Source organism: Microcaecilia unicolor, chromosome 3, assembly GCF_901765095.1.
Source record: "Microcaecilia unicolor chromosome 3, aMicUni1.1, whole genome shotgun sequence".
In the NCBI taxonomy this organism is placed as follows: domain Eukaryota; kingdom Metazoa; phylum Chordata; class Amphibia; order Gymnophiona; family Siphonopidae; genus Microcaecilia; species Microcaecilia unicolor.
The window spans coordinates 254,504,803-254,532,597 of NC_044033.1; the positions used below are offsets into that span (position 1 = coordinate 254,504,803).

At 49.1% G+C, this 27,795-nt stretch overlaps 2 protein-coding genes across 5 annotated transcripts; one reads left to right on the forward strand and one right to left on the reverse strand.

Moving 5' to 3' along the window:
- Nucleotides 1-831: 831 nt before the first annotated feature.
- On the forward strand, nt 832-16,123 carry LENG8 (leukocyte receptor cluster member 8). 3 transcript variants are annotated; one of them, XM_030197901.1, is made up of 15 exons: nt 832-914; nt 1,818-1,989; nt 2,197-2,295; nt 2,729-2,842; nt 3,148-3,391; nt 3,508-3,646; nt 3,973-4,158; nt 9,478-9,765; nt 11,663-11,794; nt 11,972-12,260; nt 12,408-12,509; nt 12,649-12,717; nt 12,842-12,971; nt 13,058-13,265; nt 14,400-16,123. In XM_030197901.1, the coding sequence occupies exons 2-15, from the start codon at nt 1,864-1,866 to the stop codon at nt 14,557-14,559; spliced, it is 2,286 nt and encodes a 761-aa protein (XP_030053761.1). In that variant the 5' UTR covers nt 832-914; nt 1,818-1,863; the 3' UTR covers nt 14,560-16,123. The 3 variants fall into 3 exon arrangements, with proteins under 3 accessions (XP_030053761.1, XP_030053762.1, XP_030053764.1); XM_030197902.1 differs by having other exon boundaries at nt 3,190-3,391; nt 3,970-4,158; XM_030197904.1 differs by having other exon boundaries at nt 3,970-4,158; nt 13,058-14,493.
- A 42-nt stretch (nt 16,124-16,165) lies between these two features.
- On the reverse strand, nt 16,166-27,687 carry LENG9 (leukocyte receptor cluster member 9). Of its 2 annotated transcripts, none has more exons than XM_030197907.1 (2): nt 27,506-27,687; nt 16,166-17,713 (listed from the first exon to the last, which is right to left on the reverse strand). In XM_030197907.1, exon 2 carries the CDS (start codon nt 17,699-17,701, stop codon nt 16,283-16,285), a length of 1,419 nt encoding a protein of 472 aa, XP_030053767.1. In that variant the 5' UTR covers nt 17,702-17,713; nt 27,506-27,687; the 3' UTR covers nt 16,166-16,282. The 2 variants fall into 2 exon arrangements, with proteins under 2 accessions (XP_030053767.1, XP_030053768.1); XM_030197908.1 differs by lacking the exon at nt 27,506-27,687 and adding an exon at nt 17,926-18,250.
- Between the last annotated feature and the right edge of the window lie 108 nt (nt 27,688-27,795).

The window sequence follows — 27,795 nt, forward strand, 5'->3', positions numbered from 1 at the left end:
CTTCGGCCACTGTTGGCAATACTTGACTTATGGGTCTATATGATTTTGTACTGTTAAAACCTCAATAAAGCTTTTATTTAATAAAAAAAACCTGAGTGGCCTGCAGCTGTGTTAATTTTTTGGCACGTGTCGTGGCCGGACCCTTATTCCGCATCTATTATGAAACGGAAAATGGACATGTGGCAAAATGAAAACCAGCTTGCATTCATTTTCGGCCTGATAGCAGTAAAGTCTCACGCGCGCAACGCAGTAGAAAATATTTTCTACCGCATGTGTTCTGCGTGCACCAATTAATGCTGAGTTGGCAAAGGCTAGCCTTTGGCGCACGGCGTCAAGTTATAGAACTACCCACCCCACCACCACCATAGCATTTATAAAATCTGATGAGAACTCGTAATCTACAGCCCGCTGTAGTTACAAACCAGAAGCTAGTTCCAAAATATTGTCAATCAGCCCTCGCTGCGTCCTAGTGGCCAGATCTGACGTCCATCTAAATGCCCTGATTACATCTTACGAGAAGGTGTTACCCCACGCTCCTCTCCGCTCCTTCGATTGGTGCAGAACGAGACGACTCCCTCAAAGAGATGAAAACGCTAGGAGCGAGGAGTCGGACGATTAGCTAAAACGGAGACGATGGGGCGGGATAAATAAGATAAGGCGGGCCGGGCCCATTCGAACGTTGCGGATTGGCTATAGCAAAGACCCGACGAGCGGAGACGCCTGGCGGAGCACGACGGGGATTGGCTGAGAGAGCGACAGGATGGTACCGTCTCGTGGCCGGAAGCCGTCTTTGGTGACGTCCTGCAGTGCTGTAGCACTGCGCAGCCGCCTCGTCCGCAGCAGGAGGGTGGCGTCAGCAGCGCTCAGCAGCCTCAGAGGAAGCGAAAGAAGAAGAGGCGAAAGGACGGAGGAAGGTAGGAAGCGCGTTCCGGAGAGGTGGTGAATCGTTGTAGCGGCGGTCCACGCCCTTTCTTTTTCTCTGTGGTGGAAATAATACAAAGAAACCTCCCTCGGCGAACGGTGCCGTGCGCCGCTGCCCTTCCCGTAAAAGTACGCGCGTGCTGCTGTGCGCGCGCTTTGGGGGAGGGGAGGGAACTGGTAGACGTGGCCGCTTTTGTCTTTCGGGAAGCGCGCTTTGGGGAATGGGGCGGGCGGTTAGTTAGCGAGCGGGAGAGGGGGGGTGAATCTCGTGAGCGCGCGCGCGGCGGGTGGAAGATCATGTGACGTATCTGCAGAAATAGAGAGCGGAGGGCGTGGCTAGGTCGTATCGAGACCTGGGCGGGTGGGTGCGCGCCAGTAAGGCATGACGTGCTGGGTGCGTCACAATGAGGCGGGCCCGTGCCTTGAGATATGACGCGCTGGTGGAGGTGTCATAATGGATCGGCTGTTCTCCCGGAAGCTGTGCCGATCAGGCAGCCTTTGCCTTTTGCTCCGACCGGTAGCGGCTCCGTCAAATAGGTATTTTTAGCTGCATTTTAGAAGGCAGCGCCTCCTTGTCAAAACAAGTAGGACCGGATCCGCTGCATCGCGCTGTGGGTTCTAATCGCCCTGCAACTGCCTGTTAGGTGCAGACAGAGATCGTGGGTACTCTAGGGATAGACGTGAGCTAAACCATCACAGCTCCCAGATCTGCTTTATGGCAGTAGATTTGGGATTTCCTTATTCTGCTGCACACCCGTGTGTTTGACGACGTGGCCAGTTTTGTTTATTTTGTAAGGTGGCTTTTCCCCAGGATTATGGCGCCTGGTTTCTAGTTTTCCTAGCATGTGACATCGCTAGACTTTGATTTTGTAGCCTTTTCTTTTTCTCTTTGGTAGGGTGCTACCCTTTAATGTAGAAAGCAGTCACTGGGCGATTAGCAGAATGGAGGCTCCAATGCACGAGAATCCTGAATGGGAAAAGGCTCGTCAGGCACTGGCTAGTATCAGCAAAGCAAATACCGCTACTGGGAACAATAAGGGAGCAAATGATGGATCTGCTAATGCCCAGGTATGAGAGATTCAGTAGCATTGAGAGCATTATTTCAAACTAGCCCATGGAGCTGTAGATAACTGTTACACCTTAATGGGTTTGGTTTCTTCCCCCCCCCCCCCCCAAACTTGGTACATAGCTCAAAAAATTAGTAAAAATTGCTCATGTGCATTGTGTGTTCTATTCTGCATCAGATATACCTGTAGTAATGCATTTCTTTTCTAGTATTCCACCCAGGGAGATCCTGCAGCCCTACAGCAGCAGTATTACCAGTGGTATCATCAACAGTACAGCTATTATCCTTACAACTACTATTATCCTATGGTGAGTACTGGATGACGTTCTTGCCCATACACCTAATGTTTCAAAAGGGATTGCAGTTGTTTGTATAACAAGATCTACTGTATCTGGGGATTTCCCTTTTCTTTTGTAAATTGGGTTCTAATCCTAGTTCTTTCGATTGGAGAGTTTTACTGGCCACTTCTATAAATATGTGGTGGATGTATTGTGAGATTTAGCAGGTTTTAAGAAATGTGTAGTAAAACAATTCACATTACAGGTGCGAGAGGCTTGCCCTATTCCCTAAGTGGGTTTACCAGATTGATTATGTGATTCAGGCTTGTAAAACCTGCTAGTAGCTAGGGCTGTGCACAGGGCAAATTACTCCATTTCTGTTAGTTCTGAGGTAGGAGGCTGAGGGGTGTCTGGCTTGAGTTAGAATACATCCTGACACACACTTGTGGTCCTTATTCTGCAGAATATATATGGCGGGTACGCCCAGGCCAGTCAGTATGCCATGGTAGGTTCATACCCAGCAGCAACACCCCAGCAGCCTGCAGCCCCTGGTCAGCACCAGGGAAACATAAACCAGGTAAAAAGAAAGGGCTGGGCTTGGATCTTGGAATGCCAGTAACTTGAGAGAGAGACCATTGCTAACCCTTGCAAGATCTTTTCTTCATGCTGGTGTCATGGTGCTTTCCTGGAATGTCAGAATTTGTATGAGATGTCTGGGGTGCTTGTTCTGTTGTTGTGTGAGGTGCAGAGCCCATTGTAGGCATGCTGTATAGCTGGTGCCCTGCCTTGGAGAGTGAACCTGCAAAGGTTTATTATCAGCCCAAGGTGCTGCTTTCTTTTTGCCTTGCTTCCTAACTGGGCTTACAGGAGTTCTTCCCTCAGGTCCCTTTGATGGATGAAGGCCTGTCTTACGTCTCCTCTCAGGCACAGTTGTCTGCTTCCAGTCAGGCCCAAGCCACTCAGCAGCATGGCAGCCACTCTTTGGTCCCTTCAGATCAGCAGGGAGGATCGCTGGGCTCACACCACTTGCAACAGCATGTACTGAGTGACTCATCCAGCTATAATCATCACTCATACGAGCCAGTCAAGCAGAAGAAAGGACCACAGCCATGGAGCCGCATGAAACGTGAGCATCCAAAAATCAGCTGAATTGCTGTAACTTCGCAAGTTTTGTAACTAACTTAAATGCCAGTCTGGTTGTGTGTGAGCTGGAGTGACATATCGACCCCTTTGTGTTAACAGAGGCTCCTGGAGCTGGGGGGCTGAAATTTAATATTCAGAAGCGCCCCTTTGTGACAGCCAGCCAGACATTCAGGTTCTCAGAGCACCACAATTCCAATGTGGGACAGCAGCAGAACCCCGAGAGGCACCAAGATCACAGGTCAGAAACCAGAATGTTCTTGCAGGGTGACGCGTGCGGGCTTTACGGTATCAGAAACTGGGATGGCATGTACAAATGTACTGATCATTACGATGGGTCTGCTGGTTTGAATGAGAGAGCGCATACTATGAGAGGTACAAATTTATTTGTGAACCAGTCCAAAGACAGACAAAAGAATATGAAAGGAACCTTGAATAGAGAAGAGGTTTCTGGGCTGGGGGGAAGGGGTCTTAGCAGAGGCTGGCCTTTATCTGAGCTCCTGGATACTGAAATTTGTTGGGATGTGCTGAATGGGATTGAAAGATTTTGTTGCTTTATTTTAGCAGTTCATCATCAGGGAAGCCAGAAGACTGGCCTCAAGCGATGAAAGAATACGTGCAGCGATGCTTCACAGCCTGCGAGTCGGAGGAGGACAAGGACAGGACAGAGAAACTGTTGAAAGAGGTGCTACAGGCTCGCTTACAGGATGGCACAGCTTATACTATTGACTGGAGCCGAGAGCCGCTTCCCGGGTAAACACTTAGAGCATGGAGCTTCACTAGTTATCAACTTCAATGTCAGAACCAGTGCCCTGGAGAGTGAAAGAAAGGGAGATCCTCATGCAATGATGCATCCAGTCTGGCTGTCCAAGTGCACTCGGATTGATGTGTGCATCTTAAATGACGTCTGATTTTCCTAGACTCCCTCTCCCTGAGCCCACCTTCCTCTACTAACCCTATCGTAACCTACTACTACTACTTAACATTTCTAAAGCGCTACTAGGGTTACGCAGCGCTGTACAGTTTAACAAAGAAGGACAGACCCTGCTCAAAGGAGCTTACAATTTAATGGACAAAATGTGCAGGCAATCAAATTGGGGCAGTCTAGATTCCTGAATAGAGGTATAATGGTTAGGTGCCGAAGGTGACATTGAAGAGGTGGGTGTTGAGCAAGGATTTGAAGATGGACAGGGAGGGGGCTTGGCGTATGGGCTCAGGAAGTTTATTCCATGCATAGGGAGAGGCGATGCAGAAAGGGCGGAGCCTGGAATCGGTGGTGGTGGAGAAGGGTACAGAGAGGAGGGATTTGTCCTGTGAGCGGAGGTTTCGGGTAGGAGCGTAAGGGGAGATAAGGGTAGAGAGGTAATGAGGGGATGCAGATTGAGTGCATTTGTAGGTTAGTAGGAGAAGCTTGAACTGTATGCGGTACCTGATCGGAAGCCAGTGAAGTGACTTGAGGAGGGGTTGATATGAACATATTGGTCCAGGCGGAAGATAAGACGTGCAGCAGAGTTCTGAACGGATAGATGGTTAAATGGGAGGCCAGTGAGTAGTAGGTTGCAGTAGTCAAGGCGAGAGGTAATGAGAGAGTGGACGAGAGTTCGGGTAGTGTGCTTAGAGAGGAAAGGGCGAATTTTGCTGCTGATATAGAGAAAGAAGCTGGATATGGGCAGAGGAGAGGGAGGAGTCGAAGATGACTCAGAGGTTGCGGGCAGATGAGACGGGGAGGATGAGGGTGCCATCGACTGAGATAGAGAGTGGAGGGAGAGGAGAAGTGGGTTTGGGTGGAAAGACAATAAGCTCGGTCTTGGCCATGTTCAGTTTCAGGTGGCGGTTGGACATCCAGGCAGCAGTGTCGGATAAGCAGGCCGATACTTTGGCCTGGGTTTCTGCCGTGATGTCTGGTGTGGAGAGATAAAGCTGAGTGTCGTCAGCATAGAGATGATATTGGAAACCATGAGATAAGATCAGCGAGCTCAGGGAAGAGGTGTAGATTGAAAAAAGAAGGGGTCCAAGGACAGATCCCTGAGGAACTCCAACAGAGAGCGGGATGGGGGTGGAGGAAGATCCATGAGAGTGTACTCTGAAGGTACGGTGGGAGAGATAAGAGGAGAACCGAGAGAGGAGAGCCCTGGAACCCAAATGAGGACAGTGCGGCAAGAAGGAAATTATGATTGACAGTGTCAAAAGCGGCGGATAGGTCAATGAGGATGAAGTAATGACCTTTGGATTTGGCAAGGAACAGGTCATTAAAGACTTTGGTGAGTGCCGTTTCTGTTGAGTGTAGAAGGCGAAAACCGGATTGAAGCAGATCGAGGATGGCATGAGAGGAGAGAGAATCAAGGCAGCGGCTGTGAATGGCGCGTTCAAGTATTTTGGAGAGGAAGGGTAGGAGGGAGATGGGACAGGTAGGGTCTAGTGATGGTTTTTTGAGGCGTGGTGTGACTACAGCATGCTTGAAGGTGTCAGGGACAGTTGCAGTGGAGAGAGAGAGGTTGAGGACATGACAGATGGAGGGGGTGACAGTAGGAGAGATGGTCTGAGGCACAGGTGGTGCATTTCAAGGAGGAAAGAAGGTGGGCGGTTTCCTCTTCGGTGATATTAGGAAAAGAGGAGAAGGAGGCTTGGGTTGGTTGGTTGAGGGAGTGGGTTAAAGGGTGAGGAGGAGGAGGTGGTTTGGTAGTGAATTCGAGGTTGATCTTCTGTACCTTATCGCGGAAGTAGTCAGCCAGTGATAGTAGTAGTGATTGAGGAAAGAGTAGGGGGGGGGTGGGAGTGGAGGGCACCTTGAGGAGGGAGTTAAGGGTGGCGAAGAGACGACGAGGGTTGGACCTGAGGGAATTAGTTAATTGGGTGTAATAGTCCTGTTTGGCAAGGAATAGGGAGGACTGGAAGGAGGATAGCATGAATTTGTAATGAATGAAGTCGGTATGGGTGCAAGATTTCCTCAGAGGCGTCCAGCAGATCAGGCGCAGGAGCGAAGGTATCGGATGCAAGGGGTCAGCCAGGGCTGGGGATTAGTACGCCTTGTGGGATGGGAGATGGATGGTGCAAGGGTGTCCAGGGCAGATGAGAGAGTGGCATTGTAAGCGGAGACAGCCTTGTCGACAGACTCGGAGGACATGATGGAGGGGAGGAGATTAGAGATACTAGAGGATAAGGTGGGAGGGTCGACGGCCTGGAGATTCCTGAAAGTAGTGGTTAGTGTAGGGCGGGACTGAGGGGGAGGGTGATGACGTGTGAAGGTGATCAGGTGATGATCTGAGAGAGGAAGAGCTGTGGCGCGGAAGTTGGAGGATGAGCAGGTAGAGGAGAGGACGAGGTCAAGACAATGGCAAGTTTGGTGAGTAGGGGGGTGGTGGAGCTCAGCTGGATGTTGAAGGAGGATGTCAGAGTGAGGAACTGAGAAGCGTAAGAGTCGGATGGGTCATCAGCATGTATGTTAGTCTCCAAGAATGAGGGTTCAAGAAAAACGGAGAGCCATGCATCGAAGTCGGTAAGGAAGGAGGGGAGGGACTTACCAGGGGGGCGGTAAATGACTGCAACTCTGAGTGGCAGCGGGTATGAGAAGCAGTGAGACTGCGGTAGGAGGAGGGGTTGAAAAATACAGGCTTGCAAAAGTAGTAACCCGATACCTCCGCGGCCGACTGGGCAGGAAGTGTGGGAGAAAAGATAACCTCCATGGCATAGGGCCGCGACTGAGGCAGAGTCATCGGGGGTGAGCCAGGTTTCAGTTAGGGTGAGCAGTTGAAGGGAACGGGAGATGAAGAGATCATGGTTGAAGGAAAGTTTGTTGCACACAGAGGGCATTCCACAGGGCACACAAGAAGGGGGGGGAGGAGGGGAATAGAGATGAGATTGGAGACATCCTGGAATTGTTTGCATGGATAAGACGAGGCCAGGTGTGGGGGACCTGGATTGGGATTGATGTCTCCGGCGGATAGCAAGAGAGTGCGGAGGAGGGTGGGGGAGGTAGGGCGACGAAGGCAATGAAGACGGGATGAGCTTAGGAGGAATGGGGATGGGCTAATGGCAGGAAGGAGGTGTTGAAGGTTGAGAGCTAGGAGGGAGGGGGGGGATAGGAGAGGTGGTGAGGGAAGGGGGTGGGTAGGGTAATGCAGTAGTGAGCAGGACAGGAGAGGACATGGATGGGCAATGAGTTTCTGCGGTAGACAGCGGTAGAGGAGGGGGAAAAGATTAGGAAGGGACAGGGCGATGAAGAGAATATGTATAGGGGCCATGATTAGTGACTGATGGGTGGGCAGGGGCAGGTAGGTTGATGGGCAGGGGGCATTCTCAATTCCCATCATCCTTAATGTCCCCAGTCCAGATCACCACCCACTTTAATGTTCCCTTCAAGTTTATTTAGGACTTTCTATCCCACCCATCAGTTGTCTGAGTGGCTTACTTTCTAAAGTACAAGATTATTAATAAGACGGACAACTACAAAACATGGCAGGAAGGAAAAGGAGGGTAGAAGTAGAAATACAATGTAGATAGGAGGGTGGAAAGGGAGAGGAGGTGCTTGCCTTCTGCAATCTTGCTACTGATGCTTTCTCTGAGACAGCTACTCTGTCTTCAAGTATCATGTGGCTGTAGGTGAGTTTGAGCCATGCAGTATCCAAATTACTTTAAGTCCATGTAGTATAACACAGGGATTGTATAGTGCATGGCCCAGATTCACTGATAGCTGCATAGATGATTTGGAGACAGGGCTAGCAACAAGCTCAGAAAATAGGGTGGAGAGAGAGAGTCAGGGAGCTGTGCTTAGGTCCAGTAGGGGCCACTGGGTCCCGGGTCTTGCAATATAGAAATGCTAAGTAGTAGTGGTAGTAATAAAGAACCCCGTCAAAGGGGGGATAAACCTCCCTCTGCCTTGCTGCTCTTGAATGACAGTCTCTCTGCTGCGGGGCAGCGCTGGTTATTAGTGGGCAATTGCCCCTTTGGTTAAGCACACTTTTCCCCCTCCAGAAAGTTCAGCCTTTTTTGCCAGGTTTGGGTCTGAGTCTAGAGATTACTACTACTACTGCTTATCATTTCTATAGCACTACTGCAAGCAGGGAGCGTACACTTGTCTTCAGGACCACTGGTGTCATCTGATGCTCATTAATGTTGGGAGGGAAGGGAGTTTAGCTCACAATGAGACTGGGAAAAATATATATATACTAGTAACGAAGGCCCGTTTCCAAACACAATGAAACGGGCGCTAGCAAGAGCCCCCTCCATTCCTTGTCTCCCTCCCGAGTTGCAGATGGCCCTCCCACGGAGTTGTAGACTCCCCCCCTCCCTCCAAATAGAACCCCCCACCCCCCCCTCCGTGGCGCGACTCTGTGGAGAGCACCTTTACCTCCGGAGAAGCTGGCCCAAAGACTCAGCGTGCGTGTGGTGACAGAGGTGAACTTCTTTTCAGGGCTGCGGGGCGTTCCTTGTTGAAGGAGCATCTGTTGACGTGTATGTGCGTACGTCAGACGCGCGCGCAGAGACGACATACTCCTTCGTGAAGGCACGCCCCGCAGGCGAGAAGAGAAGTTGTTCAGCGTTAGGAGAGGTAGGCGAAGGGTTCGGGGGAGGGTTTTGGAGGGAAGGGTGGTGTGCCGAGGGGATGTGTTGGAATCGGAGGGAGGGGGGAGTGAGTAAATGGTTGTTAGGGGCATGACGGGCGTCAAAGTGGGAGGGATGGAGGGAGTGACATGTGGGGGCGGGTGTGTTGCGCCGTCATCACGCGAGGGCGGGGAACACAGACATGGTGAGTTTCATGGCTTCACCACCATGAACTAACGAACCCTTGAGGGAGTGTGCAGTTGGCTTCAGGAGCTTTTGTCCTCAGAACGTTGAGGTAGCGTTTTATGTACAGATGGGGCATGGCTGAGGGCGGGTCTATGACTGAGGGTGACTGGTCCTGATACACTAGCCTACCAAGACTACAGGATTGCAGTGCTTCAGTGCCTTGCAGTGAGCTTCAGAACGTTCGAGGTGGGATTTATTTATATAGATAGCAGCTTCCTCTTTATCACACTTTTCCTCTTTATCACACTTTTCTTTGCTTTGAAACCTGTGGCTTTGCCTTGTCAGGGTTGGGAAGGACAACATGAAGGAAAGCCCCAAGAAGAGGAGGTGGGAAGCAGGATCCTCGCTTCCATCCCAGCGCGGAGCCAGCTTGTCACACCGTGGCAACATTATTGTGACGCAGTCTCAGAGGGACAATGGTAGCAATACTGGCCCCCTTCGTGGCCATGGCAACAGCTTTGGTGTCAAGTTTGGGAACAGAAACGTCTTCATGAAGGAATCCAGTTCTTCTTCCAGTGCTGGGTCCCGATCCAGGTCGTCTTCACGGTCACCTCACCGACGTTACCGCCGCAGGTAGGTGAAGTCGATGTATTAACTATCTTTCCGGAGGAGAAAGGGTGGTGTTACGTGTTATCCTAGTTCTCCCATGGTCTCCTCTGTTACGGAGTTGTGCTTTTTTTCTCGATTATTGTAGTTGTTGTAAAAGTGAAGAGGGATTGTTTCGCTAGATTATAATCTTTTATTACTCGTGCCTTTGGGGGAGGGGGCACATCCTGTAACTACGTAAGAGTCCCAGTAGCAGCAGAATGCACATTTAAATACCCCATAGAGAATGACACAGGGACAAAATTTGTCCCCATCCAGGCTCTGTGGGTTCTGTCTCCATCTCCGCCCACGCAGGTTCTGCTGTTCCCATCCCCGTGGGCTCTGTTCTCATCTGCAGAAGCCTCAAACACTTATAATTTTATATTTTAATCTTTTTATTAAAGTATAAAAGTAGTAGTATAAAAGAACAATATGTTGTGCAACAATAGCTGACTTCTGCTACCCCAAGGAATCCTAATCCACCCTGTTAGGGTACAAAATACAACCTGTTCTGTATGCCCTAGAGAGGAGAATTTTAAATCTGTGGACGAATAAGAAGTCATCAACAATTCAGTCTAGCTCTTCTGTCTTCCACAGTCCCTCCTGCAATAGAAGATGTCTTCTTAGAAGATGTGCTGGTAGCAGGAAGTATAGGATCCCCCATGCAAATTTTGCTAGCTGTGGCCAGTATGTTTGCTCAAACATAAATAGTCCAGTTCATTAACAGGCTTCAAAGTAGAAACTGACATGAGGACAAAGTTTGGCCCATCCCTGTGTCATTCTCTGATACTCCAGGTATTAATAGAAGTTCTGGAATAAAGAGTCGTAGGGTGAAAGCAAAAGGGGCCAAACTTTGGAAGTAATCTAAAGAAATATTGCTTTATGAAAAGTGTTGGAGATGGGGGAACCTGAATTCAAGAAAACATGGGACAAGCAGAGAGGATCTCTTAGAGATTAGTAGTAGTAGTAGTGGATGGACAGACTGGATAGGTTGTATGGTCTTTGTGTAATTTTCTATATTTCTTTGTACAGAGGTTTTCTGAGGGGAGAGGAAAGGATTGGAGAGATTAGTAGTTTAGTGTGGATCTTCACATGCATTACTAAAATTCTAATCCCACACTGTATCTGTATGTATCTGTATTTAGTAAAATTTGCTACACTGCCATTTCAACAGAAAAGTGACCTTTTTATAAGAAAAATCTCATCTGTTAATATAAAAATTGTCATAAGGCACAAAAGGAAGGGAGCTTCATGTCCTGACTTAAATCTTATAATTCGATTCCAGCCTTAGATTAAATGGTAATGAATTCTGCAAGGTTGGAGCAACAGAATTAAAAGCTGTATTATGAGAGCCTTTTAACCATAGCTTTTTACCACCTGTTGATCGAAGCAAACATCTGAGCATATGTGGGATAATGTGGAGTATAAATGTAACAAATAATTAGGGGGTAAAGACATATAGGTATTTCATATGGGAGCTTGAAGGGTTTTACTGTATTAATGAGCATAGGGGTGTTTAGCTGGGTGATGGGAAGTACATAAATATTGCTACACTGGGACAGACCAAAGGTCCATCAAGCCCAGCATCCTGTTTCCAACAGTGGCCAATCCAGGTCACAAATACCTGGCAAGATCCCAAAAAAGTACAAAACATTTTATACTGCTTATCCCAGAAATAGTGGATTTTCCCCAAGTCCATTTAATAATGGTCTATGGACTTTTCATTTAGGAAGCAGTCCAACCATTTTTTAAACTCTGCTAAGCTAACCACCGTTACCACATTCTCTGGCAACGAATTCCACGTTGAGTGAAGAAAAATTTTCTTCAATTCGTTTCCTTCCATTTGCTGTGCATGGAACCTGTGACCATTTTATTTTGTCCACAGTGATTCCCATTCAGACTCTGAGAGCAGCTCCTTTTCCGATGGTGAGACCAGAACAGGGAGCCGCAGGAACCCCCAGAAAGGCCGGGGCAGAGGTGGACACATGGGCCGAGGGAGAATTCAGTGGGGCTCAAGGTAAGGAGAGCACCTGAAATGCAACGAGCAGTGTAGCCTAAAGTTCTTTCAAGGTGTTTCAGCAAAGCTTTGAGGAAGAAACTTGTTTATCAGCCAGCCCTTTCCCCCAGCCTTCCATGGTTCCCATTATAAGGAAAGCTTACACGGAGTGATGTAACACACACATTTTTGTGGCAGGCATGACCAAGGTCCTGGAAAGCGCAACCGGAGGAAAAATGTAGCCTTGGATTACGAGGATCCCGAGAGAGAGCTAAAGAAACAGAAACGAGCGGCACGCTTCCAGCATGGGCACTCCCGGAAGCTGCGCATGGAGCCCCTTATCCTGCAGATCAACAATCTGCAGGCTGGTGCCTCAGATGGCTTGGACTGGAATGAACTGAAAATCGTGGGCACCTGCCAAGACATCACCAAGCACTACTTGCGGCTGACCTGTGCACCTGACCCATCTACTGTGAGGCCCGTACCAGTGAGTGTACCTGTGTTCTAGAGGCACATATTCAACACAAGTGAAAATGCAGCAAATTGTCACAGCTGTGGGTTGGATAGGTTGGCTTTCAGATATAAGTTGTGTCCCTCCCAGCTGCTGTTAACAGTATGCATTCTCTCTCTTAAGGTATTGAAGAAAGCACTGATCATGGTGAAGAACCACTGGAAGGAGCACCAGGATTACGCCTTCGCCTGTGAGCAGATGAAGTCTCTTCGGCAGGATCTAACGGTAAGTTCTGCAGTGTCTGCACATAAATCAGCAAGTGATGTTCTACCGTTAGGACAGTCTCTCTAAGCAGTGTGAAATAAGCTCAATAGATGAGTCTCTTAGGAGATGAGACTAACTACTAGAGACTGTTTTGTTTCAGGTTCAGGGAATTCGCACTGAACTCACAGTTGAGGTGTACGAGACGCACGCACGAATAGCTCTGGAGAAGGTAAGCCTCTTTCTAGAGCTTCCTGTTGTGAATTGTAAAATGATGGGGCTTTATTTGTGTAGAGGTTTGTTTGGTTCCCCCCCCCCCCCCAACTCATGTGATGACCTTTGCCCCTTTGTGACAGGGCGATCATGAAGAGTTTAACCAGTGTCAGGCACAGCTGAAGTCTTTATATGCCGAGAATCTCACAGGCAATGTTGGGGAGTTCACAGCCTATCGCATCCTCTATTACATTTTCACTAGAAACTCTGGAGGTAAGGAAAGGGACCTGGACTTGTCTCACTAAGAGGACTTCAGACAGTACATCTGACCACAGCACATGGATTTGTCTTTCATACAGATATCACCACTGAGCTGGCGTACCTTACCAAGGAGCTGAAGGCCGATCCCTGCGTGGCCCATGCTTTGGCACTACGCAATGCCTGGGCACTCTCTAACTATCACCGCTTCTTCCGGCTGTACTGTGGGGCACCCCGCATGTCTGCGTACCTCATTGATAAGTTTGCCGAGAGGGAGAGGAAGTCCGCCCTCAAGGCCATGATCAAAACGTATGTGTTGGTGGTGCTGCTTCCTGAGCTAACCGCTTTTTTTTCCCCCAGCTGTCTTGTGTAGCAAAGTGAGTGGAGCTTAATGCTCTCTGTTGCTTCCTAATGGAAGCTTTGGCCCCCGATTGGGCGCCATGCACAGCCGCTGTGTGTAAAGCAGTGGGAGTGCTTGACATCCCTGGCCCATTTTGGTACTAAGGGAGTTGGTCATACCCTTAAGTTCTGTGTTGCAGGTAAGTACGATCTGAACCCCCTGCTCGTGAGCTCCTGGAAAGCACTGAATAAAATGAGGGATGTGGTTTTCTCTGGTGTGCCACTCCTCCCTTGGAATGAACTTCCGCATGTCCTGATGTCTTGTGTACCCTGGCCAAGCCTCTTGCTTGAGGGTGAGGAGGATGCTTGCGATGGGGTTAAACCCTGTGTGGAGAGGAGGGGTGCAGAAATGACATCTGGTTGCTGCAAGGCTTTCCTGGCCCATTTGAGAAGTTGTATGTTCTATAGGTGCAGCCATGTGGGTGTTAGAGTAAAGGGGTGGCTGGTACAGGAACTTGGGATGTGGCATTAACATGCGTGCGTACTCTGGGTGTTTAGTTTCCCAAAGAATGGCAAAAATAAGAATGTAGCATTGCAGTTGGTGGTGCTGAAGAATGGATAAGCTCAGTCTGCTTTGCATTGTCACATCCCTGGGAATAGGAGGCGGGGGGGGGGGGTGGGGTTAAGGGTGTTCGTTGTAGAGCAGATCAGGAAATGCAGGCACACTCTGGATTGAAGAGGAACTAGGGCACTGAGTGTACTTGCATTTCTTTTCTGTCTATGGAGAACCCCCTGTTACAGGTAAGCAGTTTTACTGGGGCTGTCCACTGAGCTGTGAGAGCTGGGCAGCTGCTAGCTTGTGGGCTACCAAAGACAATGCTGAGTGCATGCTTCAGAAAGGGTCTTCTGGGTTCACTGTGTGCCCACAGTGTGGGGTACAGTCCCATGTTTCCTATAATCCATTCTGGCTCTAGTGAGGGGCATGAATTATAGATTAGGGGGAGGGGTTGGGTTACTGACTTGCTACTGTTGCTCATGATGTAATGAAATGTCATCTCTTTCTGTTCTGACATATCTTTCTGCTGCTTCTCCCCATTCCTTTAGTTTCCGTCCAGCGCTCCCCGTTTCCTACGTTCAGTCAGAGCTGGCCTTCGAGAGCGAGGAAGAGTGCCAGAGTTTCCTGGCTCCTCTGTCCCTTACATATTCAGAGGACGCCAGCAAGATCGACTGCAAGCAGAGCTTGGCGGTCTTGCCCAACTTCTAAGCAAATAATAGAAATGAGAGAAGGTGTTCTCTGAAACGCGCACAGAGTTCCCTGCTGTGTGTGAGCCTGAGGAATGCCACCCCTCCACCCGCCTCCGAAGACCAGAGGCTGAAGATGGTGGGAGGGAGATGGTAGCTGGGCAGGCATGAAGATCCAGATGGAGGGGTGTGAGGTCATCGAATATCGTCATGGAGAAAACGGGCAGGTGCCTCAGCGGTGCTTTTTTTTTCATCCTTTTCTGGTTTTTATTTTTAACAGCTGATGCTCGGAATCATTACTGCTGTACACTCGGTGTTGGAGAATCTTCACTTCGTTTTTTCTCTGAAGAATTTTTAAGAGGGTTGAGTGCACCTGCCACCTCTGCGCTTTCTGGTCAACGAAGAGAAATGATTTTGCTAGCCCCATAGGACTGGTAGCCTGAGGTGTAGCGTTGACCTTGGCTGGCGGGGAGGGCTGGTAGGAAGGAGAAGTAGGAGAAGAAGCCAGCAGACCGGTGCTGCGGAAGCTGTGGCGCACAGGGAGGGGACCGTGCCTGCCACCCTGGTGTCTCCTGAAAGTCCTGGCTGCTTGTTCTGCTGTCTGAACAAGGCTATGATGCCTCTGCTCAGATACCTTTATGGGATGGGCAGCTGAATTTTTGCATTAATTTTTTTTTTCTTTGAAGTTTATGCAGAAGTACACAGCTGTTTTTGTGCATAAAGTTAGGGTGTAAATATGTCAATACAGAACCTTTTGTACAAATGTTTTTCTACATTTTTTAAGAGCTATTTTTGTAAGGGTTTTTTTTTTTTGTTCTTTATTTATGTTGATGTGCAATGAAACAAACTAACCATCTCTCAGTTTTCTTTCCTGTCTTTCTCTCCCCTCCCCATATGAGGTTCTGTCTGGATGCCTCTTCAGAGGTGGGAACAGGAGCCGCTAAGGGAGGGGCAAAAGTTATAAACCAGAGGCTGATGCAGAAGGGAAGTCAAACTCCCCCCAAAGATTAATGGTGAAAGAAGACCCTGTGTTTCTGCCTTCCTGCTGAGAGACTTTGTGCAGACCTGAAAAGACTGTTAAGTGACATCACCCGGGAGCCGTGCAACTGATTTAAAGAGAGAGAGAGATCCTGTCTTCATCAAGATCCCAGCGCTGCTACCACCACCGTGTGAGAAGACCCGTAGTGTTACCTTACCTCGTTCCTTCCTGATCATCACTTTTTGTTTGTGTTATTTTTTTTTCTATTTCTGTGCAGCTAGGTTGTATTTCCTTAGTTTCTCTCCCTAGTTTGTTTTGGTTTTACAGGTAAATAGGTTATGCTATGCTAAGTATCCAAGTTCAGCATTCTCCGGAGTCTCCAGATTTTGGGGATTTTCTTACCTTAGGTGTTTTTTTTTTTTCTTCCCCCTCCCTTTTTTTTTTTCCTTTTTCCTCCTAAACCTTTCCTTCACCCGGGCCTTTGTTCCGTCTTGTATTACTTTAATGCACAGTTGTAAAAAGTAAAAGTTTTTTTCTTTTTACAGATGTTTTATTCCCCATCTTCTTTTCTCTATCTGCAATTAAAAGATGGATTTTTGTTATGCAATGATGTGGTTTTTTATTATTGGTAAAAAAAACTAAAAGCTAGTGTGTAGATCTTTTCAAAAAGGAAAAATTTATTTTTTTTGTCTACTGTCAATAGGAATAGGTTTACATGTCACTGTGTTAAGTACAGAACAGTGTGGTGGTGGGGAAAAACTCCACATCAATAAAGCGGTAACTCCAGCAGTGTGGTGTAGAAGCCATCGCTACGTCTGTCTTTTCCAGCATAACAAAAACAGAGGGAGTCGACAGCTTGTGACCCAAACTCCTTTCCTTGCCATTCCCTATAGAGGTCGGGGCACAGCTGCAGCATGGGATCTTTCTGAGAGCGGTTTATGGGAACTTTAGCAACAGTAAGGTGAAGTTTCTGGGAGTTGGGTGGTTGGATGACTACCAGTCCTTTCTCACGGAAGCTGTGATTCAGAACACGCATGAAGGTCAACAGCTCTGTTGTCTCGGAAGGTGCTATATAGAGCACACGTGAGTGAAAGTCTTCCAGGCCCTGGAAGTGAAGAATGAGCATGGGTGGAAGAAGGCGTTGAGTAGTGGACATGACCTCTTGTAGAACGGTGAGAGCTTTCTCGATTTCCTCTGGGCAATCGAGGTGCAGTGGACACAGGGTCAGGTGCAGAGTGGACACAGAGCAGCAGAACTCCGCTAGCTGAGGCCTTTCCTTCAGCAGGTACTGCTGAACCTCTTTGATAGCATCTTGTATCTCAGTGCTGCTGATTCGTATTGCAACAAAATGAGTGGGTCTTAGCCTCTGTGTGGAGGGATGTTTATGGCTGTCACCAGCTGTGCTTTCCCCTGGGGCACAATCATTGTTGTTTTCACTTTCTATTGCATCTTCAGCTGTGTCTTCATGATTTTCCAACTGTACCAGTGTCTCATATGAACCCACAATGTCCAGAATCGTCTGGCCACTGCCCGTAGAGCCGAACACATTGTCTGTGCGAGTTCTTTTATCCCATACTATCAAGTCCCTGAATTTGAAGTATTGGATTCTGTGTTTGGGTATTGCTAGCACATCATGTCCCACAGAAGCCAAGTCCTCCCAAGAAAAGGCAGAAAATGGTTTCTCTAGGGTACCCAGGAACCGATCCAGATAACCCACCACAAAGCTCTCTTTTGGCAAGTGCTCATCCCACTGGATTCGAGAGATGACATCCTCTGCTGTCTTCATGGGAGGCTTCTTCAATGCAACTGTTGCTCCTTCTTTTGTAGACTTTGGAGGGAATGGCACAGCGTTCTCTTGCTTGGAGCCAGGATGGAGGCTTCGACAACGGTTCCCAAACCGGCATCGCCCTTCCATGAAGAAGCTACAAGTGCGAATGTTGTCTGTCCCTCCAGTGGGTTCTTCTGTGCCTGATTCCTTTCCATCCTCCAAAGAACCACTACCTTCCTGTTCTGAGCTGGTCTCTCCAGGGGGTTCCTTTTCTGCCCTTTGTTCCTTTCCATCCTCCACCAAAGAACTACTCTTTTCCTGTTGTGAGCTCCTTTCTCCAGTGGGTTCTTTTTCTGACCCTGGTTCCATTCCATCCTCCAAAGAACCACTACCTTCCTGTTCTGAGCTGTTCTCCATTATTTTTGGTATCTGTGGAAAAAATGGAAGCTGCAGTCAAAAATGATGACATTTTGCTCAGTTCAGCAGTACTCTTCGCGCCCCCCCCCCCCCCCCCCCCCCCACACACACACACACACCGTTGAGGAGGACTAGTAGCGTGTGAGAAAAGGCATAAGCCAAACACTGAGGTATTAATACTGAAATAACTTGCCTTAATTATAAAAGGTAAAAATACAACTTACATTAAGTTACTTCCCATGATTCCAGGATGTGTGTGTAGTATGGCCATCGACCAGCAGGTGGAGATAGAGAATACAGACCTGAGCACCAGTACATAGCCCTTGCTAGCTACTCAGTTCCTCAGTATCTTCTATCTCCAGCAGGTGTATGGACAGACTTCCGGTGTCTCTAGACCCGAGGCCTTAGCTACTGGTCCAGTTGGTTATCTGGCTCCCAGTTTGAGTGGTATGGACAAACGGGGTGGTGCTGGGTCCCTGTCTTGCCTCCTGCCTGGAGTGGCGTTTCTGTGCTTTTCCTCTCCTGCTGCGGCTGTGAGGTGCCTGTGCAGCAAATTAAAAAAAAAAACGTTTCAGGCTGACTCAGTGGCCTAAGGAGTTTGGTTTTGGCGGTAAGGAGAGTGTGTCATCGGGGGGGGGGGGGGGGGGGGGGGTGTCCCCTGGCGCAGGAGCCAGCACAGTGAGTCTTTTGGCTTTGTGTTTGGCCTCAGGCATTGTAAAGGACGGCACAGCTGCCAAAACCCCAAACTCCAGGAGTTCTTTGTGACAGTTCTGGTGGGTTTCTTTTTTGGGCCGTGAGCAAAATGCCGCTGGTTTCCTGTCAGTCGCATTTGGCATGGCAGCCCCCGTGGAAGGAGTGTAGCATTGCTCCTCAGGCCACTGAATGTACCAGGGAGAAGATTTTCCCTGTCCAAGGCCTGGAACATTGGATCAAATTATCACAATCACTCCACTCCCAACCAGCTTTATAAATATTCAAGTCAGAACTAAAAGCTTTACTATATATGTATATAATTTCCTGCAGTAGTTGGGCTTTGTTTGACTTGATAGTTCAAGCAAACCTCTCCTTCCTCCACGACCCTCCAGATCGGTCAAGACGCATGGGTTATGTCCTCCTACCAGCAGAGGGAGACTGAGAAACACTGAGCTTTTGAATACTGTATATATAACCTGTGCAGTACATCCACTAGCCAGTATTTTCTCAGTCTCAGCAGAGGTAGATGGACAGCCTGTGCAGTCTTCAATAGTCTGGTGAGGTAGTTTGATTATTCAGTTAAGAGGTTTCTTCTCTTATTGCCTAACTTATTAGTTTGGACTATTCCCTGTACGTGGTACAAAAAAAAAAGTGCTTCGGGGCCCTGGGTCCGGTGGGGCCCAGTTTTTCCCCCTGGGGTGTTACACCTGTGTTCAGGTCCCTCCCCCTGTGCTGCTCTCCTTGGAGACTCTGGCAGCTTTGTGCCTCGGCTGCTTTCTAAGATTGTAGCCTTGAGAGCCCCCCGCTTTTCAGCTGCCAGAAAGAAAGAAAGGAAATTGGGTGATCTCTTTAAGAGCCATCTGAGGCTTTATGTAGATAGGAACGGACAGCAGGTCCGTTTCCTATTGCTAGCGAGAGAGAGCAGAGCGGGTAATTGTTGTGGTGAAGCTGTGAGAGACAGTGTGCGCGGCGCTCAGCACAGCGTGTGGTGTGCTTCGAGGTCATGGCAGGCAAACTTGTACGCTGTCGCGCGTGCTCGCGCCGAGGCATAGAAGCGCTGGGAGGTCAGTGCCGGTTGTGCGGCGAACCGAAGCAGGCCTCGCCGATGGCGGCACCCCCGGTGTTGATTGCGGAGGCCCCAGCTAGTTCGGGGGTGTCGGGGGCAGCAGGGGCACTGGCAGGGACGGTTTCAACAAATTTAGTTTTGGCGGGAATGGCTGCCATTTTGGAATCCGCGCGTCCCGCGGAATCAGCTGTTTTTGGCCCTGCTGCTCCCGGATCGGCTCCGAAGGTGGCGCCTGAGGGTACAGGAGGCGTTGGTTTTCCTACGGATTTCGTTTGGACCCTTTTTCAAGCCTGGAAGGCGGGTCCCCCACCTTTAGGGGAGGGGACTAGTGCGGCGCTGGCGAAGAGGCCTCGGTTTGAGTGGGATGACGAGGAGGGATTTTCCCTTGTAGGATCAGAAGGTGCTTTGAGTGATATTGGGGATCCTGAGGGGCTTGAGGGTCCTCAGGATCCGGAGTTGGTGGTCCCTGGGGAGGATCCCTCTGTAGTGCGGATTTTTCACAGGGAGGAGCTTGCGGAGCTCATTGAGCAGATTTCTTCCACCCTTAAGTTCGAACAGCTAGAGGCGGTTTTGGGGGAGGCTAGACAGGTGGATCCCTTGGTTAAGGGGATTCAGCGGCAGGCTAGGTCCTTTCCCATGAATAAGGACATCCGGGATATGGTGTTTCAAGAGTGGCATTCGCCGGATTCTCCCTGTAAAGTGTCTAAAGCTATGGCTAGACTGTACCCGCTCCCACAGGAAGATAGAGATTCCTTTAAGGCCCCCACAGTGGATGCGGTGGTGACAGCAGTGACAAAAGCCACGGCTATACCGGTGGACGGTGGGACTGCTCTCCGGGATCCCCAGGATAGGAGGCTTGAGTCTTTCCTCAAGCGGAGTTTTGATTTGTCGGCCCTGGCCCTGCAGGCCTCGATTTGTGGGGGGCTAGTTGCGCGGGCGTGTTTCCGATGGGCCGAGAAACTGCTTGATGATTCGGTGGAGGTTGGGACCTCCGGGGTACAGGAATTAGCCAAATTGGAAATGGGATTGTCCTTTTTGTCTGATGCGCTTTATGATTTGCTCCGTGCCTCGGCCAAGAATATGGCTATGCTGGTGGGGGCACGTAGGGCTCTGTGGTTGCGCGGTTGGGTCGCGGACGCGGCCTCCAAAGCTAAGCTTTGTTCGCTTCCGTTTAAGGGGTCCATGCTTTTTGGTGAGGATTTGGATAAGTTGGTGCGTGGACTCAGCGATGCCAAGGCCCCTCGGCTTCCGGATTTTCGTCCAAAGGCGGCTTCCAGGGGTACTTCCTCCCGAGGCAGGTTTAAGGAGGCTCGACGGTATAGGCCCGGGAGGGCTAGTGGAGCCTTTAGAGGTCGGTTCTTCCAGCGAACACAGTCCTTTCGTGGGAATCGGCGCGGAGGGCGTGATTTTTCCGCGGGAGGACAGGTTTCGGGGCGTAATTCGCAATGAAGGTGTGCGGGTCCAGGCTCTGGTTCGGGTAGGGGCTCGGCTGAGTCTGTTTTACCAGGACTGGGCCCAAATCACATCGGATCAATGGGTTCTCGAAGTGGTGCGAGACGGATACGCTCTGGAGTTCGACGGCTCGCCTCCCGAAAGGTTTCTGGAGTCCCCTTGTCATTCGAGGCTCAAGCGGGCAGCAGTGCGAGACACTTTGGCTCGTCTGATCAGTCTGGGGGCGGTGGTTCCTGTTCCCGCCGCTCAGCGCCGCTTGGGCTGCTATTCAATCTATTTTGTAGTCCCAAAGAAGGAGGACGCCTTTGGCCTATCTTAGATCTGAAGGCAGTCAATGCGGCTCTCAGAGTCCCCTCTTTTCGCATGGAGACATTGAGGTCGGTCATTGTCGCGGTGCAGGAAGGGGAGTTTCTCACGTCTTTGGATCTGACGGAGGCTTATCTGCACATCCTCATTCGGGCCGCTCATCAGCGATTTCTGTGCTTTGCGGTTTTGGGGAAGCATTTTCAGTTTTGTGCTCTGCCTTTCGGTTTAGCAACGGCTCCTCGAACTTTTTCCAAGATCATGGTGGTAGTGGCGGCGGAGTTGGATGTACGCCTTCAGCTGCCGGTAACCCCACGCCTCAGTCTCCAGTGGTGGCTAGATCCAGGCAATCTGGAAAAGGGAATGCCGTTGGAGGCTCCGCAGTGGGTGGTTCTCGTCACAGACGCCAGTCTTCAGGGCTGGGGAGCTCATTGTCTCGGTCAGGTAACTCAAGGACGCTGGTCTCAGGTAGAAGCTCAGTGGTCCATCAATCGTTTGGAAACACGGGCCATTCGGCTAGCGCTTCAGGCGTTTCAGAGTGTGCTGGTGCGGAAGGCAGTCAGGGTGTTTTGCGACAACGCCACCGCCGTGGCTTATGTCAACCGTCAGGGGGGCACAAAGAGTCAGGCGGTCGCGGAGGAGGCGGCGCTGTTGTGTCAATGGGCGGAGGTTCATCTTCTAGCGCTCTCCGCGGCGCATGTGGCTGGAGTAGACAACGTGGAGGCAGATTACCTAAGCAGACATGCTCTAGACCCCGGGGAGTGGTCGCTTCATCGGTCGGTGTTCAATCGCATTGTGGCGGTCTGGGGACTTCCCGTGATGGATCTCATGGCAACGGCCCGCAATACTCAGGTTCAGAGGTTTTTCAGTCGCCGGAGGGATCCTCGAGCGGAAGGCATAGATGCGCTTCTAATGCCGTGGCCGCAGGAGTTGCTGTATGTGTTTCCCCCATGGCCGTTGGTCGGTCGAGTGATTCAGCGCATCGCTTGGCACCCCGGACAAGTGATTTTGTTAGCCCCGAATTGGGCACGTCGGCCGTGGTACGGAGATCTGGTGCGGTTGGCGATAGCGGATCCTCTGCCGTTGTCAGATTCAGGGGTGTTGTGTCAGGGACCGATAGTTATGCCAGATCCGGATCGGTTCTCGCTTACGGCCTGGCTCTTGAGAGGCACAGGTTAAGGAAGAAAGGTTTTTCGTCCAGAGTGATTGATACAATGTTGAGTTCGCGTAGGCAGTCCACTTCGCTGGCGTATGTCCGGGTCTGGAGAGTTTTTGAGCATTGGTGTGCAGGTAGGCAGGTTCTTCCCTTTCGGGCGTCGGTGACAGATGTCTTGGAGTTTTTACAGGATGGTATGGACAGGGGTTTGGCCTTGTCCTCTTTGAAGGTGCAGGTGGCGGCTTTGTCGTGTTTCCGTGGGAAGCTCCAGGGAAAGTCGTTAGCTTCTAGTCCTGATGTGGTTCGATTTTTGAAGGGTGTTAAGTTACTGCGCCCGCCCCGGCGGCGGATGGTGCCTCCGTGGGATTTGAATCTCGTTTTGGAGGCTTTGGTGAGGCCGCCGTTGAGCCCTTGGTTTCTGTCTCAGATAAGGATCTGTCCCTAAAGACGGTGTTCTTGGTGGCTATTACTTCAGCTCGGCGAGTGTCAGAACTTCAGGCTTTGTCTTGTAGAGAGCCCTTTCTGTCTTTTTCCAAGGAGAAGGTTTTGTTGCGCCCGGTGCCGTCCTTTGTGCCCAAGGTGGTTTCAGAGTTTCATGTGAATCAAGTGATTTCCTTGCCAGTTTTGGGTGACTTGGCGGGGGATGCAGAGCAGCGTCGACTGGCCAAGTTAGATGTGCGAAGAGTCTTGCGCTGTTACGTTTCCAGAACTCGACACTATAGGCTTTCTGATCGTTTGTTCGTTCTCCATGGTGGTGCAAGAAAGGGCGCGGCAGCTTCCAAAGCTACGATAGCTAGATGGTTGAAGGAGTCAATTGCTTTGGCGTATGTGCTGAAGGACCGCGTGGTCCCTAAGGAATTTTCGGCTCATTCTACCAGGGGAATGGCGACCTCCTGGGCGGAGAGTAGTATGATTCCTCCGTTAGATATTTGTCGAGCGGCGGTTTGGTCGTCATTGCATTCCTTTGTTAAACATTACAGGATTGATGTGCATGCCAAGGATGAGGCAGGTTTTGGGGCTGCAGTGTTGACCTCTGGCCTACGTGGATCCCGCCCTTAGGATCTTACTGCTTGGGTACGTCCCATGCGTCTTGACCGGTCTGGAGGGTCGTGGAGGAAGGTGAAATTAGATCTTACCTGCTAATTTTCTTTCCTCTAGACCCTCCAGACCGGTCAATGCCCGCCCTGTCTGTACTGTAGGCCAGGAGGTCGGTTTGTCTGTTGTTCTATCTTGGCAGCTGTTGAGTGTGGTTTCTATGGTTTCAGACTTTGTTTTTATAAGTCTGGTCAGGTGTGACCGTGTTTGTTAGTCCACCTGTGGAAGCACACACAATACAAAGGACACAATGAAAGATATGAAGAAAGTGTCCAGTTGACAGTGACCACGTACGGGGTTGTTAGTTCTAGTTGATGTTTTTGTTTTCTCTGCTTTGTCAGGGTTATACTGGCTAGTGGATGTACTGCACAGGTTATATATACAGTATTCAAAAGCTCAGTGTTTCTCAGTCTCCCTCTGCTGGTAGGAGGACATAACCCATGCGTCTTGACCGGTCTGGAGGGTCTAGAGGAAAGAAAATTAGCAGGTAAGATCTAATTTCACCTTTTTCTCCCTTCTCTTTCCTATTGTGAAGTGTAGTTCTACCCTCCTTTCCTCAATCATGTTTTTATTTCTCCTGTGTATTTTAAAGTGTAAGCTGCTTAGACATTGTTTATGATGGGCAGGACAGTAAAACCCTAGTAAACCTTGACTTTGGCATCCAGCAGCTGCTGGGTATTTTACCGCAGTGCACATTTTCTCTTGATTTGTCACTTGAGAATTTTATAATCACTTTTACCGCTGTCTTTGGCTGCAGAGAGGTGAACAGAGCTGGTTCCTGAGCCCACTTTTGTAGGCTGTATTTTTATTAATTCTCATCTGCTATTTTCCCATTGCCTTTTATCTCTCCTGTTTTAATGGAGTTTTTTTTTTTCTTCCTTTTGCTATAAAATTTAAAACCATTGTAAGCCACCGTGCTTGTATAGAAAGGTACTTACCACATTCAATAAAACCATGAATGAGTTGGGTATATGTGGCCTTCCAGCCCTCTTTGAAAGAAAACTCCTAAGGCTCAGTCCCACTAGTGGTTCTGTAACAGTGAATATGACGAAGCCCAGAGGAATTGAGTGGGGTTGCTAGTGCAGCTTTGTAAAAGGAGCCCTTAGAAAACACACACCCCACCCCACCCCACCCCACCCCATATTGTGGACCTAGACAAGGTGCACCATTTATTTGTTTTAACAAATATATATTTTTAGTAGTATAGATAAATATACAATTAACAGTGGAAAACTGTAAGACCATACAACATAAGTGGAATGTGTGTAAGTATCTCAAGCAAAGATGATGGAAAAGAATATTAATATTGTATGATTGGAGTTAGTCATGAGAGGTGTAGGATTGCAAAATGAGAATAAGTGTAGTAGTAGATTTGCAGGACAGGGTTGTGGCAGTCCTGGGTTTCCCCTTATTTCACTATTGCAGCGCTGCGTACGTCTAGTAGTGCTTTAGAAATTAGTAGTATTGCATGCTCTAAGAAAAGCAAGACCACTAGGCCCAGCATGCACTGAGGTAAACCCAGGACTGGATCAACCCTGCCCTGCAAATCTGGATCCAGTTGGCAGCCTTAGGTTTGGTGTTAGAGCAGGGATTCTCAACGCACCCCCTATGACTGACCTAGCCAGTCAGATTTTCAGGCTACCTATAATGAATATGCATGAGCTAAATTTGCATGTTCTTCCATTGTATGAGAGGTGTGGTAGCCGTGTTAGTCCACTCTTAAAGGTTATCAATAGAAATAAAACAAAATAAAACATGGAAAAGAAAATAAGATAATACCTTTTTTTATTGGACATAACTTAATACATTTTTTGATTAGCTTTCGAAGGTTGCCCTTCTTCCGATCTGACGAAGAAGGGCAACCTTCGAAAGCTAATCAAGAAATGTATTAAGTTATGTCCAATAAAAAAGGTATATTTTCTTTTCCATGTTTTATTTAGTTTGATTTCTATTGATATCCATTGTATGAGAAACTGGTGTTGGACTGTGACATCATCAGAATAAGCCCATTATTCACAATGCCCTGGGGGCAACAAAGTTTCCTGACCAGCAGAGGAAGCATTCAAAATAAACCAGTAAAGTGGGGAATCTTTCACACTCTCCACCAGGAATCGATAGAAGGACAAAGGTGTATTTTTCTTTTTGATACCCCTGTGGTATATCTCCTTTCCTCTTCCTATAGGAGTAGCCTGAAAATTGGTGTGCAGAAGCTCTTGTCCTGTGGGACCTCACCTGCGGTAAGGCATGCCACTTGCTGTTCATAGGAGGTTGTGTTCTGGGGGAGGATGCACCTGGGAGAAGCTTGGCTTATAGCCCTAATGCTTTCCAGAGTTGTCAAAGCGACAGCCGATTCTTTGGGCAAGCTGCCTGCCTGGCTGCTCCTGCCATCCCCTTCCCGGCAACATTGTTCAGGAGCTGACTTCATCAGCTGTGTCATTCCACTATCGGAGCCTCTCCTGTGCTTCCTCTGAGACCTCCCCAAAGCTACAAGAAGAAACCCTAAGAACAAAGACTTCTAGGACAAGCAGGATGCCACATACAGGTGATGTCCTCCGACTCTCCCATTGGATAGAAATGATCGCCAATAGTTCAGAGAGAGGTTTTTTTATTTTAATCCCTCTGAGCATGTGCAGTAACTACCACTGCCGGGCAAGCCCGGGCAAACCCACTTCCTGCCTTCCCAAGGTGGATGGTTTGCTGTAGTATGCTTTCTTCTATTTTAAGTTTTCCCTTAGTATATCTTAGTCTGTTTCAGTGGTTCCCAAACCTGCTCCTGGTTTTCAGAATACCCACAATGAATATTCATTGTGGATATCCTGCAAACCTGACAGGCTGGGGTGTCTCCAGGAGTAGCCTAGTGCTTAGAGAAGTGGTCTTTTGCTGCCTGACCCCCCCCCCCCCCCCCCCTTCCCCAGGGTGAGACCTCCAGATATGAGGCATGGGGCAGGAGCTCAGTCGGTGCAGCGCTCTGTCTGTACTGCTATAATATAGACATTGCTCTCATCTTGGCCCCAACAGAAAAAGGGATTTTCTGGAGCACAGGATCTCCAGGTCATGGACTGCAGACCATGGATCCTGAGCCAACGCTGAGGATGAGGTGCTTTGCGGAACCCCGACAGCCAAAACAAGGGCTATAGTGCGGCTGCCATTGGACAGGTACCACTGCAATACACTGGCTCCCAAGCGGAGAACACAGCAAGGGAATCAGGCCATATTCGGGCACCAGTACGGCCTCTCTTCTTTTTGCGGCACCAGAAAGGCCCCGACCTCCCCAAAACTACAAGACGAACCCCTAAGAATAAAGACTTGGGGGTCAATCTTTGAAGGCTCTTACAGAAGGGGGATCTTTACCAGTCAGATCTAGAATAACCAAAAATGACAATTCTGTCTTTTTCTAGGATTGTAAGAAGGGAAATGGGACTTGATATACCACCTTTCTGAGGTTTTTGCAACTACATTCAAAGCGGTTTACATATATTCAGGTACTTATTTTGTCACAAGGAGCTGAAATAAAAGAAAAATAAAGTGATACCCTTTTTCTTGGATTAAGTTCATATGGTTTTTTGACAAGTTTTCAAAGGCAGATCGTCTTCAGGTCATGTAGGGCCTTATTTTCCTTCCTTTTGTATTATTTGTTACCTTTAAACTGGACCTAACACAGCTACGACACCACTTTATCCAGGATTGTAGGAAGATAAAGTTTGACACCCCCCCCCCCCCCCCAAGCTTGAGACCTGCCAAATCTGCAGTGTATTTTGGTTTACATCTTTTGCTTATTCTATCCTGACCTGAAATACATGAAGTCAGTCCAGTTAAAAGGTACCAGCTTATATTTTTGTTTCTTACCCTTCACTTATCTGCCTTTGAAAGATATTGGGGGGGGGGGGGGAGGTGTTGGAGAGAGGGGAGGGAAATCCCTTGCTAAGAATAGGTGAAGAGAGGGAGAGAGTAGTCTCTGTTCTATCCCCCTGCACCTCCCTTCTCTTGTAGTAAAAACAACCCCAGAGTAACCAGGAAGAAAGCGATGAAAGTGTCTTACCGCTGCTTGGGTGCTGTGCTCAGCTGCTGCCTAGGGGGAACCTGGCGAGGAGAGCTGTCCTGGGCTTCTGGCAGTGCTGCTGGAAACCCCCTGTCACATGCCTGGCAGAGAGCCCAGGAAGCCAGAGGAGAGAGAGCAGGGTGGGGCTGGTTTTCCTTCACCAGCCTGAGAGGCCAACAGAGGGCGAGTCCTGCCTTTCTAAAGCAGGTTCAGAGCTGGGATGTGGCTCAGGGTTAGCAATGGAGGTGGTGTCATAAGTAAGTCATGCTGGGACCTGTAGTACCTGCTGA

Excerpts from the sequence above, each read along its gene's own strand:
- LENG8 (XM_030197901.1), top strand. The coding sequence starts at position 1,864 with ATGGAGGCTCCAATGCACGAGAATCCTGAATGGGAAAAGGCTCGTCAG. Across the intron at positions 2,296-2,728 it reads ACAACTACTATTATCCTATG|AATATATATGGCGGGTACGC; the intron begins GTGAGTACTGGA and ends CTTATTCTGCAG. Across the intron at positions 12,261-12,407 it reads CTACTGTGAGGCCCGTACCA|GTATTGAAGAAAGCACTGAT; the intron begins GTGAGTGTACCT and ends CTCTCTCTTAAG.
- LENG9 (XM_030197907.1), bottom strand. The coding sequence starts at position 17,701 with ATGGAGAACAGCTCAGAACAGGAAGGTAGTGGTTCTTTGGAGGATGGA.